Genomic DNA, 14,945 nt, shown 5'->3' on the forward strand with positions numbered 1-14,945 from the left:
CTTGTCCTTTAGTTTGACAAGCATGTTGCCTTGAATTTCTATATTTTAAATTTCCATTTGACATTTTCAGCCTTTTTAAGTTTTGTATGAATTCAGGATATTTCCCTTGGAATGACAAACTTTATAGACAAATTGAGGAAACTGCCATGTGCACTCTGTAATCTCCAACTTCACTAATTTTTATTAAAAAATTTAAAAGAAAAAAAATGCTCTGATCCCAAATCCTATCCCTGAGACCAATTTTGCCATCTTTCCCAGATGGCAAAATTCAATGATTTTGCCATCTGGGAAAACATACAGCAAGAACTGGAATTTTATGTAAAAAGGAGAAAAATATACAAATATTTGGATGAAACTGCAGTAGATTTCCATCCCACCCCTTCCCATGTGGAAACTTTGAGAATAAAAAAAACTACACCCAAATCTCTCGTCTCACTGCACTCTGCATTTGATGTGTTTGCTCTTTGGCTTCATGGCCCAGACACATTAGATAAATATTTTCAGTGCATTTATGGCCCAGATTCTAAAATACACTTTACTCAAGAGCAAGAATTACATAACAGTCTGCCCTTCCTAGACATCAGTTACACATCTAATATGTAACTAAGTAAACATAAATAATCATACCATCTCCCAGCCCAGCAATATGGTATCCTCAAAATTCTCACATATAGGATCAGGGCTGCTTGTTTCCATGATAATATTCTTGCCACACATCTCAATTATGTGTGAGATACATTTTTAGCCAATGACTATAACAATAATAATAATAATAATAATAATAATAATCATCATCAGCAGCCATAGTTACAGGATCTTAAGGCCTATGACATGTCTAGATTGTCTTAAGTAAACATAATTTTATGATAATGTGGTTAGTCCTGTGCCTAAATATATATATATTTTTGGTATGAATTGCATGATCTCTTGTCTAATTTGCCTTGTTATGAGATAAAACTTGAGTTTCCTAGATGATGAACCTTACTGTATAAGACTGGCAAACTCACCTTCTGATAAAAATTCCTGATAAAGGTTCTTCGTGTCCTTGTGTGGGATTTGAACCTATATTGTTTCAGCCAAGAGACTTCATTGAATTGGCCATTATTTATAGCAGTATATCTAAAAGTTAGTCAAAGTGCTAAATAAATATAATCTTACATCACTTTAAAACTGTGTATCAGAGTAGCAAACTTTATCCAGTCCCCTAAGAAAAAACTCCATCCTTAAACATATCTAGGAAATATCAATATCACAAATAAATAAAGGTCAAAACTGGTGTGGATAATTCTAGTAGTAAGACTTATACGTTGGTTAGACATAACTGGTAATTAATTTACGGAATTGACAACGCATATAAAGTAAATTAATTAAAGATAACTTTAATGAATCACTTCTATATTTCGGCAATGTCACATTGCCATCTTCGGGAACATAAAGATATGGTATGTGCACTAAGGAACTAACAAAGCAAATGAGCCGGCAATGTTTCGCCGGCAATATTTCGGCAATGTGACATTGCCGAAATATAGAAGTGATTCATTAAAGTTATCTTTAATTAATTTACTTTATATGCGTTGTCAATTCCGTAAATTAATTACCAGTGGTGTGGATAATGGTCCTTCCCATAATGCATAGCATTATACACACCTGAAAGGATACGTGCTTTGCAATATGGAATACTATGGCAATTGATATGAAGTCAGCTTCTATATACAAGTGGCCCAGTCATGAAGATACTTCACACACAAACTTTGTTTGCTTATACTTGGATAAAGGATTAAATCAAGAATATAATTTCTTGACATCTTTAATTTATAGTCTATTCAAGCGAAAAAAATTTCACATCAACAAGTATGGATAAATTGTTTTACCTAAAATTTTGGAGATGGTTATTTTAAGATAACCTTCAACCCAGCTGTAAACAGCTTAAATTGGGTCTTGGCAGGCACTATGACAGTAATTATTTTGTCCATTACAATTTTGAATTGTTTCCACATTTATTACTTTGTTAGTTTGCTTACATATGTTTTTTGAGTTTTGTGGTGCTGGTTTAAAATCCAGAGAAGATAGCAGCAACTTGATAAGTAATATTATTTGTTCTTATAGTGTTATGAATTAATACTGTTAAATTTAAAAAATGAATAATTATTAACACTGATTCCTAACATTGATAAAAGTTCACTCTTGCTTAGGTAACCTACTCAGGAATAATTGTTAAAGAAACTTTTTATTTTTGAATTTTATTTTTAAATTTCCAATAATAAACTTGTCTTCCAATTTGATTATAGGCATTGGTTATATGGAGAAAAAATAGAGGAAACTCTTCTTACTTCAGTACCAGGTGAGATATATATATATATATATATTGTTATTAGGATTGACTCAGGATGTATACATTTATAAAATTAATATTTAACTGACTAGTACCCGAGAAAGTATAACACCAAAAAAACTTTAATAAATCACGACTAGTTTCATCGGTTTCCCGACTTCTTCAGATGAGTAAGAAATAACACAAGGTAAAAAACATGCACTTTCCAGCTTAATAAAAAGAAGAAGAATAGTAACAGTCATATTTGAATTGGTGACCGCATGCTATTGTTAGCATGAGTCGAATGTGAGTGACAGCTAATTTTAGAGCGCCAATACTGAATTACTGTGCTATGCGAATCAGGCAAATTGTAGCTCAAATTGTTGTTCATGTGTGAAGGGTCCAGAACTATTTCTTTGGATTCTACAATTCGTCTTTCAAATTCATCATTGTATATATATATAAATTGGTTGTGCGGTCCCGCTCAACTTGGTGTTGATGTTCTTCGAGGTTAGAGTTGGCAGAGAAAAGAACATGACATGAAAGGGTGCTCGCTCGTGTTCTACTGTAGGAGATGTCACGTCTATGTTCCTCAAGACTTAGTGAAATAGATTTATCTGTCTGACCAAAATAAGGTCGACTACAGTCGCACATAACTTTATAAACACCAGGAAAATGCAGTTGGTTGTGCTTTGGTCGACTCAGAAAAGAACGAAGTTTTGACAGAGTTGTATAGTCAGTCTTTATGTTGAATTTCTTCATAATCCTAGATAGTTTTGGGGTAAGAGAGCTAATAAATGGTAACTGTATGTGAGTGATAGGGTTGGAATCATCTTCTTGTCGAGGTTGTTGACGTGGTCTCAAACGTTTAGTGATGTTACGAGATGAATATCCATTATTTAAGGTGTTTTTTTCAGGAAGTTAAGTTCTGTTTGAAGGTCTTCTTCTGTGGAAGTAAGACATCTTGCACAATGGGCAAGGGTGGAGATGATGCCAAGTTTTTGAGGAGGGAAGTGATGAGAAGAGGCATGCAAATATCTATCAGTGTGGGTGGATTTTCGAAAAATTGAAAATTTAAGACAGTCAGGTAATCTACTGATCTTTAGATTCAAGAAGGGGAGAATGCTGTTAATCTCTAGTTCTGATGTTGATTATGTAAATGATTTAGGAAGTTTTGTAGTTCCTCTAAACCATGTTCCCAGAAAAGGAAGACGTCATCTATGTAACGTAACCACAGCTTAGGTTTTAAAGTAGCTATAGAAATAGCTCTCTCTTCAAATCTTGTAAAAAAATGTTAGCTAAGACTGGAGGATAGAGGACTGCTATAGCTAACCCACTTGTTTGTTTATATATTTTATCTTCATTACAGAAATAGCCAGATTTAATGCAGTGCATTAGTAGAGCAAACTTGCCAACCTTATATCAATTAACAAAATTTAAAAAATGTTGTGATTAACAAATCCTCACACACACTTTCTCCTGCAGAACTTAGTGTGCTCTCAAAAGGTCTTAACTTCATTCCTTCTCCGACCTCCATTCCTAAAGATCTCTTTCTTACAAAAGTTGAAAAGACGGCTGCGCAGTTACCAAAACAAACTGTGAATCTACTTAGGATCGATTCCATCTTCACTATAAACAACAGTCATCGGCCTACAGATAATTATCTCCGACAGAAAGAAAAGCAATCCACCTGCTTCGTAACAACAATGATATTATTATCTTACCTGCTCATAAAGAGAATGCAACTGTAATCTTAGAGAAATCCGACTATCATTCAAAGATTAACAACTTATTAAGTTCTGATACCTATTCTAGCCTAGAAAGTGATCCCACAAGAGAACTTCATAACCATACAAACAATCTTCTGGAATCTACATTTGAACTTCCTAGACACACAAGACTCTCTCTCTCCATCCTCTCATTTCTCGTTTGTATGGCCTGCCCAAGATCCACAAGGCTGACACTCCTTTAAGACCTATTGTAGAAAGTATTGACTCACCTACTTACAATCTGTCTAAATATCTTGCAGCTTAAAACAACTAGTTGGCAATTCCTCCTCCTTCATCAAAAACTCTGAAGATTTCATCTCAAAAATAAAAAATTTAAATCTCAAAGACTCTGACAGAATGGTGAGTTTTGACATCGTGTCTCTTTTAACGAATGTACCTACAGATGAACTCTTCTTAAGGACAAGGTTTCTAAGAAAATATTTGCTCTACTAATGCACTGCATTAATTCTCGCTATTTCTGCTACGAAGATAAAATATATAAACAAACAAGCGGTTTAGCTATAGGCAGCCCTCTATCCACAGTCTTAGCTAACATTTTTTTACAAGATTTTGAAGAGAGAGAGAGCTATTTCTATAGCTACTTTAAAACCTAAACTGTGGTTACATTACATAGATGATGTTTTCCTTATCTGGGAACATGGTTTAGAGGAACTACAAAACTTCCTAAACCATTTAAATAATCAACATCAGAACATTAAATTCACATCAGAACTAGAGATTAACGGCATTCTCCCCTTCTTGGATCTAAAGATCAGTAGATTACCTGACTGTCTTAAATTTTCAATTTTTCGAAAATCCACCCACACTGATAGATATTTGCATGCCTCTTCTCATCACTTCCCTCCTCAAAAACTTGGAATCATCTCCACCCTTGTCCATTGTGCAAGATGTCTTACTTCCACAGAAGAAGATCTTCAAACAGAACTTAATTTCCTGGAAAAACACTTGCTTAAATAATGGATTTTCTTCTCGTAACATCACTAAATGTTTGAGACCATGCCAACAACCTCGACAATAAGATGAATCCAACCCTATCACTCACATACAGTTACCATTTATTAGCTCTCTTACCCCAAAACTATCTAGGATTATGAAGAAATTCAACATAAAGACCGACTTTACAACTCTGCCAAAACTTTGTTCTTTTCTGAGTCGACCAAAGCACAACCAACTGCATTTTCCTGGTGTTTATAAAGTTATGTGTGACTGTGGTCGACCTTATTTTGGTCAGACAGATAAATCTATTTCACTACGTCTTGAGGAACATAGACGTGACATCTCCTACAGTAGAACACGAGCGAGCACCCTTTCCAGTCATGTTCTTTTCTCCGCCAACTCTAACCTCGAAGAACATCAACACCAAGTTGAGCGGGACCGCACAACCAATTTATATATATGCAATGATGAATTTGAAAAACGAATTGTAGAATCCAAAGAAATAGTTCTGGACCCTTCACACATGAACAACATGTGTGAAGGGTCCAGAACTTCACACATGAACAACATCTGAGCTACAATTTGCCTGATTCCCATAGCGCAGTAATCCAGTACTGGCGCTCTAAAATTAGCTGTCACTCACATTCAGCTCATGCTAACAATAGCACGCGGTCACAATTCAAATATGACTTGCTATTCTTCTTCTTTTTATTAAGCTGGAAAGTCCATGTTTTTTACCTTGTTAGTTTTCTAAGTTTTGTGTTATTTCTTACTCACCTGAAGAAGTCGGGACACCGATGAAACTAGTCGTGATTTATTATTAAAGTTTTTTTTGTGTTACACTTTCTCGGGTTCTAGTCAGTTAAATATTAATTTTATAAATATATATATATATATATTTGATAAAATACTTTGCATATTAATTAAACTAAATTGGTGAAAATTTGTGATGAACATCTCTCTGTGATATTCCAGAGCTTAATGCTGAACTGTATGTGTTTGCAAAAGAAGCAAATTCCTTCTGTAAAACAAACAAACCAACCACCCTGTCAAAAAGATCACATTAGAATTAACTATCCTATCTACAAAAAATGAGATTATAGGAAGTGAGTTTACTTTTCTTTATGAATTTCACTCACAAAAGGTTGTAAACCTATTATACATTTAGTATATGAGCATGTTAAGGGATAGATAATCTTTGAGTCCTGCTCTAGAAAATAAAACTGATGCTTTTTCAAGCCACTTTATGCACCCATTAATTTAAGCAGAGCAGTAATCTCTGAAACAATGAAAACTGTCTGCCACCTAAAGCCCTTCATTCATGCCTTAGCAGGATTCATATCTATAGCACACCCTAATCTATCTATTGGTGGGCTATGCAATCACTCAGCCAAACCAGGCTGACAGTACTTAGCCATAATAAGAGGCTTTGGACATAATATATGTAAAATAAAATAAGATAGAATACGATAGTTTTACTCTTTTATTTTTTAATCCATTTCATTTCATAAAAGGACCTCCCAGATGAGTCTTTGACTCCATGAGGTCTTGTTTAATAATAATAATGTTGAGTATGAGGAAAGATTGAGATGTAATTTGCAGAGTCTGGTGGAGAGAAGGAAGAGGGGAGATATGATAGAGACCTACAAGTTGGTAAGGGGTTGTTATAAGATCAATGGTGGAGAAGTTCTACAGAGAATAGTGGGAGATCAGGGGAGAACCAGAGGTCATCCCTGGAAACTGTATAAAGAGGGTGTGAGTAGGGGAGTGAGAGGCAGGTTTTTTTCGTGCAGATTTGTGAATGATTGGAATGCCTTGCCTGAGAGTGTGGTATCTGCAAGGAGTTTGAGTGTGTTTAAGACACGGTATGATGAGATGTGTGTGATAAAAGGACCTCCCAGATGAGTCTTTGACTCCATGAGGTCTTGTTTAATAATAATTTCAATGTAATACAACTGTTTAGAACAAAAACAACACAAATAATATCTCTTTAGGATGAAATAGTTGTATGTGAAATCCTCATGATTTATTGCTTACTAAAGCTTATCAGATAAATTGTTTATAATGAACACAGTGTAATATAGTATGATATGGTTATTTCAAAAGGGATTTTTATGTAAATCCAACCAATGAAAAGGTTGTAGCCTTTTAATGTTAATAACAGAATTGCATGAAGACAACCCCAAAACCCTGTTCTAGAGATGAAATATGGAACTTTTTTAAGTCACTTAAGGCCTCTAGTAAGCAGAATAGTGATCTCCCACTCGAGATCACTATCTGCTGAAAGTTGTCTTCCACTTAAACACATTTACAAAACATCAATTCCAGTAGAGAAATTCAAACCCTCGTGGTTGGAGAGCACATATATTTAACCACTCAGCCAACAAGCCATCCTGTTATCAGATTGAAAATATTGCAATTAACCAAAGCTTATCAGAATTATTAACAGATATTGAGTGAACTAATATTTGTATATGCTACACTTAAAAAAAAAAATAAAGGTGCTAATATTTGTTTGAGCCATCTTTCAACTCTAAACAGCACATCTCAATACAATAAATTAATCTACAAGATTAGTGGACTGTAGCAATTTTTGACTATTCAGCCAGCACTTTTCTACAAGATTTTTTGGTTAGATATGTCTGTGTAATAGCTACTTCTCCAGATGATCCTTCAAGTACTTAATGAGATTTGAATTTGGGATTGAGCCAGTCGGGAAATATAGCTAAATTCATCATTTATTATTTGAATGCAATAGAATGGAAATCCATCCCTTGAGGATATTGTAATGCAAGCTTTAGTAAATTTCCAAGATCTTGGCACTAGTCACAAAAGTCTCTGAAACAGAAATTGCAAATCGATTATTACTATGAGACATGTTGGAGATTATAAAAAAAAGATGATCCATCTTCAAAAATGACCTCAAAATTTCTTTATCACCCACACCAATGTTGAGAGAACCAAAAATGAAATTTAGATCACTTTAAAAAACTTCTTTATCAGTATCAAAGTAGAAATGCCATATTGAACTCAGCAAGAATAGCTACTAATAATTTATATTTATTTGACCAATGCTAGACAATGCTAAAACATGCTGGGACTATTTGCCTAATTATCACTACTAAAGCACGGATATTTCTTGATAAAACAATTTCCCATGAAAATAGTATATCAAACATATCCCTTATGGCTGGTGGTAAATGCTCAGGCTCTTTGCAGTAATGCAATATAGCAATTGATAAATAATCTTCCTGCATTCTATATATATCATCAAACAAGTAAATAGCATCTAATGAAACCTTTCTTAACTGTCAAAAGGCTTAAACAGCATATAAGATGCCATATCTTTCACAGTCAAAACAAATTTTGCATGCTTTTTTTATAAGATGGATGAAATTTTGCTTTCATTTAATTCTTAAAATGTTACCTCTCCTTATACATAAAAAAAAGTTGATTTTGCAATCAACCTGTAATTATCAACACTGAGGTTGTTCATTGAATGAAATCATTCAGTGAACCTCATGTATATTTTCAAGGTCAATAATGAGAAAAACAAATTAGATAAACATCTAAAAATATCATGAAATTCCAGATAAGTACTAATGCAGTGTACAGTATGCTATCATAGTAATATATAAAAATTTTTGTATAATACTATGATATTTTATATAATAATATCTTACTTAATAGTGTAAGTAATAATTACTTACATTATTACTAACTTTGTGTTGACAATTTTCTTCAGTATTCGTCTGTTATTTGTCAGGTCTTATTCATCATAGCATATTAATAACAGAATCACTTACATTAATTTAAATGTCTTTATTGGTAAAATTTTTGGCTGTTTTATAGCCATTGTCAGTACAATTATTAGGAAAGCACAAAAAAGATAATAACAATTCAATTGTTGTTCTCTTTTTTTGATATAGGCTGGAAATATGAGAAAATTATAATGGTTATCAGTTCAGTGTTAGTAAGTGTAAAGTATGCACTTGAGTGTGATGAGATTTCCAGCACATATTATATTAGCGGGATTGTGCTCGGAGTAACTGATGACTAGAAATCTTGGAGTTATGGTGGACAGGAATTTGAAGTTCAAGGATCACATAGCAAAAACTGAAATACAACCAAGCAGATAATTGCAATGTTGAAACAAAAATTGACATGTAAAAACATATAAGCTATTTTGCCTCTTTACAAGTCCTTGTTATGACTACATTTAGACTGCTATGCAGAGATTTGGTTTCCTGGGTTTGGAAAAGATAAAGAAGCTGTGGAAAAATTGCAAATAAGAGTTACAAAGAAATATGGAATGTAGATTATGGGGATAGATTGAGGACATGTGGGCTGTAGACACTTGTAGACAGTAGAAAGAGGAGCAATATAATAGAAGTCTTATAAACCTTTGAGAGGGCATTATAGAATATTGCTTGGTAAAATTTTTCATTTTATGGAAGACAGGGAGAGGAAAGACAGGGTGGGAAGCATTCATGGAAGTTAAATTTGTGTGCAGTTAAGGAGTGAGAGAGCCATATTTTTCTCTCACAGAACCATAGTGAGTGGAACAGTTAACCTGTTGAAGCTGTGAATGCATCTGGTGTGAATGACTTTAAGAGAATGTATGACAGCTGGTGACATATGATCTCCCTCAATGAGGTCTTGACTCCTGGAGGTCTTATATTATTATTAACTCCATTCAAGAGGGGTGCAAAGTCTGATGTATCCAACTATTGACCAATCATTATCTCAGGAGTGGTGGTGAAAATTTTGGAAAAGTTGGTTAGGGCTTACATTCAGAAATGGGTTGACAAAGAATCTGTACTTTGCAACAAACAGCATGGGTTTACTAAAGGAAGGGCTTACAACTTGCTCACATTCTATAATTCTAGTAGCAAGGCTTATACGTTGGTCATACATAACTGGTAATTGGCTTACGGAATTAACAACGCATATAAAGTATATTAATTAAAGGCAACTTTAATGAATAACTTCTATATTTCGGCAATGTCAAGTTGCCATCTTCAGGAACATAAAGATATGGTATGTGCACGCAGGCACTAACAAAAGCAAATGAGGAAGAAAGCAAGAAACTAATATTGTTCCTAAAGTCCTAATGGTGCCCTCTGGCAGGCTAATTTGGTTGTTGGGCTGAAGTTCTCATAATGTAAGTCTCCCAAATTTGGGGAAGTTTCATGCACCCAAATTTGTTGAGGTTTGGAACGTTTTTTAGAGCTGCTGATGATTCCTTGAATAATCTTTCGTACTTAAACTTGCTGTGGTGTATTATTTTAGTTTTCTTCCAACAAATTCTATGGTGGGTATCTAAGGCATGGTCTGCCAGCCCAGAGCGGCTGTACTGGTGAAACCGGATGTAGTCTTTGTGTTCTGAAATCCTGATATTTGCTGTCCTGCCTGTTTAGCCAAAGTAGGACAATTTGCAGCTGCAAGGGACCTGGTATACACCAGGTAGGTCTAGGGAAAGTGGTTGGTCTTTGGTAGAGTGGATAAGGGATGCCAACTTTTTATATGGTCTGTAACAAGAAGTAAGGTCATATTTTTTGAGGATATTGGTTATTTTCTCAGAGGTGCCCTGGATGTAGGGGATGGTGATAGATTTGGTGTGATCTTTATTGGGGAGGGGGGGTTGTGGTTTACTGGTTTTAGTATTTTTTTGGATTTTTTGGGGGTTATAGCCATTGGCTAAGAAAGTGTTGAGGATGTGGTTTAGTTCAGTGGTTAGGGCCTTGTCATCTGAGCAGATTAATTTTGCCCTGTTATATAGTGTTTTTATAACCCCATATTGTTGTGAGGGGGGGGGGATTGCTGGTGAATGTATCTGCCAGTATGGGTGGGTTTTCTGTAAACAGAGAAAACCAATGATCCATCAAGCTGGCGAGTGATTAAAGTGTCTATTTTAACTGGCGAGTGATTAAAGTGTCTAGGAAGAGGAGGGTGTTGTTTTCCTCTTTTTCTAAGGTGAAACCAACACCCCAGAGTCCAGTTCACCTTAGAAAAAGAGGAAAAAACACTCTCCCCTTCCTAGACACTTTATGGATCATTGGTTTTCTCTGTTTACAGAAAACCCACCCATACTGGCAGATACATTCACCAGCAATCCCCCCCCCCTCACAACAATATGGGGTTATAAAAACACTATATAACAGGGCAAAATTAATCTGCTCAGATGACAAGGCCCTAACCACTGAACTAAACCACATCCTCAACACTTTCTTAGCCAATGGCTATAACCCCCAAAAAATCCAAAAAAATACTAAAACCAGTAAACCACAACCCCCCCCTCCCCAATAAAGATTACACCAAATCTATCACCATCCCCTACATCCAGGGTACCTCTGAGAAAATAACCAATATCCTCAAAAAATATGACCTTACTTCTTGTTACAGACCATATAAAAAGGCATCCCTTATCCGCTCTACCAAAGACCAACCACTTCCCCTAGACCTACCTGGTGTATACCAGGTCCCTTGCAGCTGCAAATTGTCCTACTTTGGCTAAACAGGCAGGACAGCAAATATCAGGATTTCAGAACACAAAGACTACATCCGGTTTCACCAGTACAGCCGCTCTGGGCTGGCAGACCATGCCTTAGATACCCACCATAGAATTTGTTGGAAGAAAACTAAAATAATACACCGTAGCAAGTTTAAGTACAAAAGATTATTCAAGGAATCATCAGCAGCTCTAAAAAACGTTCCAAACCTCAACAAATTTGGGTGCATGAAACTTCCCCAAATTTGGGAGACTTACATTATGAGAACTTCAGCCCAACTGCCAAGACAACCAAATTAGCCTGCCAGGGGGCACCATTAGGACTTTAGGAATTGCTTTCTTCCTCATTTGCTTTTGTTAGTGCCTGCATGCACATACCATATCTTCATGTTCCTGAAGATGGCAACTTGACATTGCCAAAATATAGAAGTTATTCATTAAAGTTGCCTTTAATTAATATACTTTATATGCGTTGTTAATTTTGTAAGCTAATTACCAGACATTCTATAATAATGTTATCACTGAGTTAGACAAGGGAAATGGATACACTGTGATACTTTTGGATTTTGATGAAGCTTTTGACAAAATACAGCATGGAAGACTATTGCATAAATTGGAGAATATGGGATTTGATTATGGACTACTGGCACTGATAAAAGGATGGCTGACTGACAATATCAAAAAGTCATGTATTGGGGGGGAGGGGATCTCCAAGTTCAAGGTAACCAGTGGTGTGTGCCACAAGGATCAGTTCTTGGTCCATCGTTATTCAATCTGTACATTAGTGACATTGGGAAGGATTTCACATGCAACATACAGCCATTTGTTGATGATGTAAATATAGGTAGAGTAATCAGGAGTGCTGCTGAAATGCAGTACTTGCAGAATGATCTCAATAGGCTGGAATTGTGAGCACTTGAAAATGGTTGTCAGTTCAATGTTAATAACTGTAAGGTGTGATCTAATCACACTAAAGTGTGATTAGATATCCAGTGTTGTATTATATTGACGGGATTATGCTAGAAAAAACTGATCAGGCTAAGGATATTGGAGTGTTAGTAGATAGGAAGTTGAAGTTCAAGGGTCTGGTCTCCTAGTTTCCATAGTGATTCTGATAGTGGAGAGAGAGAGAGAGAGAGAGTGTGCAAAGGAGAGTGTTAAATATGATATCAGGATTGTGAATACTGATTATGAAGACAGATTGAGAATTTGTAGGCTGCAGACACCAAACAGGAAAGAATTTCAGTAAATGGAATTTTTCATTTTATGGAGGGTGGAGAAAGACACAAGAGCATCCTTGGAAGTTGAGAATGAATGTTGTGAAGAAGTGGGGTGAGAGCTAGATTTTTCTCTCATAGAGTGGTGTGTGATTGGAATGGATTACCATTGGATGTTGTGTGTGCAAGTAGCATGAATGAATTCAAGAACAGGTATGACAGCTGATGTGAATAGCATGGCCTCCCTTGATGTGTTCTTGACTCCCTGGAGATTTCTCTTAATAATAATAATAATAACAATAATCTGAAGAGCAATTCAGAAACACCAGTGGAGATACCAGATTTGTACTGAACTGTGGACAAAGATTTTTTGCTCATCTAAAGTTTATTTTTGATTTTAATGAATGAAATTTGGCACTGCCTTGGGAAAGACTTTTACAGCTTAGCTGCAGTTTTGAAATCAGATTTTGATCACAAAGGAGAAAAACAAAATTTGAGTCAGTCATGTAAAACATAAAATCCTTAAGATAAACTATATGTGACTGCACCAGATAATGGACATTTCTCCTGTAAATAACAGTTTTAAAATATGTCTAAGCATCACAAAAAAATGGCAGGGGGGGGGCATATAAAAAAAGTGTTAAGTGCATTTAAAGTCTTCTGAAGTATTAATTCTTGTTGATTGCAACTTCAGCATTATGCTTTTGTATGCTAAGGATTATTGTTTTAAAGTCACATTTTCTTGGTGTGCTCATAAATAAACTGTGAGCTGAAGAGATACATATATCTTCAGAATTATGGTCCTAGTAAAGCTTAGAGGTTAGTATATTATATTTCATTGGTCTATTTAGTTATGACGTCTCACTCCATTCGAGTATCTATAGAATAAGATGAAATGATTTATTTAACCACCCAACTGACCTTCACATGTAGACACATCATAGTTACCATTGGGGTAAAGTATATTGTGTTAAAATTGTAATACCATCGATAATACATTGAAATACCATGAATGCGAAGTGCATGAGGAGTGATAGATTTCATTCATATTGACGGCCACAGTCCAATATGATGCACCTGCAGGATACATTTGCCTGTTAATAAAATATCGGATTAATATCTGTTAATTAGATAATATCAAGGTTGAAAATGGAATGGTATCTGTAGTGAAATGCACTTTCTAGAGTCCATGTATCGGACTTTAGGGGATGCTGGTAACTATTAGGTAAGCATACCTAATAAACTAACTACTCTTTTATGCATGCATTCATGTGTGTGTGTGTGTGTGTGTGTGTGTGTATATATATATATATATTCATACACATTCTATATATACATAGATATATCACTTTTAATTAGATTATATAATCTTATTTTGTATTTGAATATTGCTATTTTGTAGGAAAAGTACGCTTAAGAGGTTGGTTTCCACGATGCTGTACTGTTGAATTCACCAGCATTGAATGTGAAATAAATAAAGTTCATAAGAAGAACCAGTGAATATTAAAGACAATTCAAATTGTGATTTATTTTTTATTTTTATTTTATTTTTTTACAAACTGTTATGCTCAGGAAACAAAATAATCATAGCTGCTAAACTTAGCAGTCTTGTGGGAGATTAGTGAAAATGAGTATATATATATTGGAATGTATGAAATGTAAATAAAAATTTTTGTACAGATTTATGAATAGCTTTTGTAGAAAGTTAGAAGGCATACACAAACTAATAGACAAGCTTAGGTGTTGAACATCATTCATTTACAACACCAAATGAACTATTTTATATAAAAAAAAGATGTTTATTAACTGGTTTATATATTGCTGGATTTCAAACCAGCATCTTCAGAGCACAAGGCAGCATGTTATTGTTTACACACGAGAAAGAGCAAGTGAAACAATGTTATTTATGATTTTATTTACGTCTTTGATGGCAGCTTCTTCTCTTCTGAAGCATGGAGAAGTGATGTGGGAAAGAACAGGCAGCTGTGTGAGAAGAACAGACCTTAAGGTACCAGAGATAGTGCTCATTGTTTTGTTGAACTGTGGGATCACAAGTCATGAGATCTATATTTAAATTCAAAATATAATCAACTCTCACTGTAGTAAAGGACTATTATGACAAACTTCTGAAAAGTCCTGACCTGACCTAACCTAACCTTTAGCCACAATGATATTCTAAA

At 34.9% G+C, this 14,945-nt stretch overlaps 1 protein-coding gene across 3 annotated transcripts in view; it reads left to right on the top strand.

Annotated features, from left to right (window-relative positions):
* LOC150110488 (palmitoyltransferase ZDHHC6) overlaps positions 1 to 14,448 on the top strand; it is a 191,842-nt gene extending 177,394 nt beyond the window's left edge. For all 3 annotated transcript variants that reach the window (XM_090394109.1, XM_090394116.1, XM_090394126.1), the window contains 2 exons: positions 2,289 to 2,341; positions 14,168 to 14,448. In XM_090394109.1, coding sequence (XP_090250235.1) covers positions 2,289 to 2,341; positions 14,168 to 14,265 — 151 coding nt within the window. In that variant the 3' untranslated portion in view covers positions 14,266 to 14,448. The remainder of the gene's footprint in view (positions 1 to 2,288; positions 2,342 to 14,167) is intronic.
* Positions 14,449 to 14,945: the final 497 nt, after the last annotated feature.

The sequence above is a fragment of the Typopeltis vanoorti genome, chromosome 1 (assembly GCF_054136105.1).
Source record: "Typopeltis vanoorti isolate ZY-2024b chromosome 1, IOZ_Tvanoo_1.0, whole genome shotgun sequence".
Classification (NCBI taxonomy): Eukaryota; Metazoa; Arthropoda; class Arachnida; order Uropygi; family Thelyphonidae; genus Typopeltis; species Typopeltis vanoorti.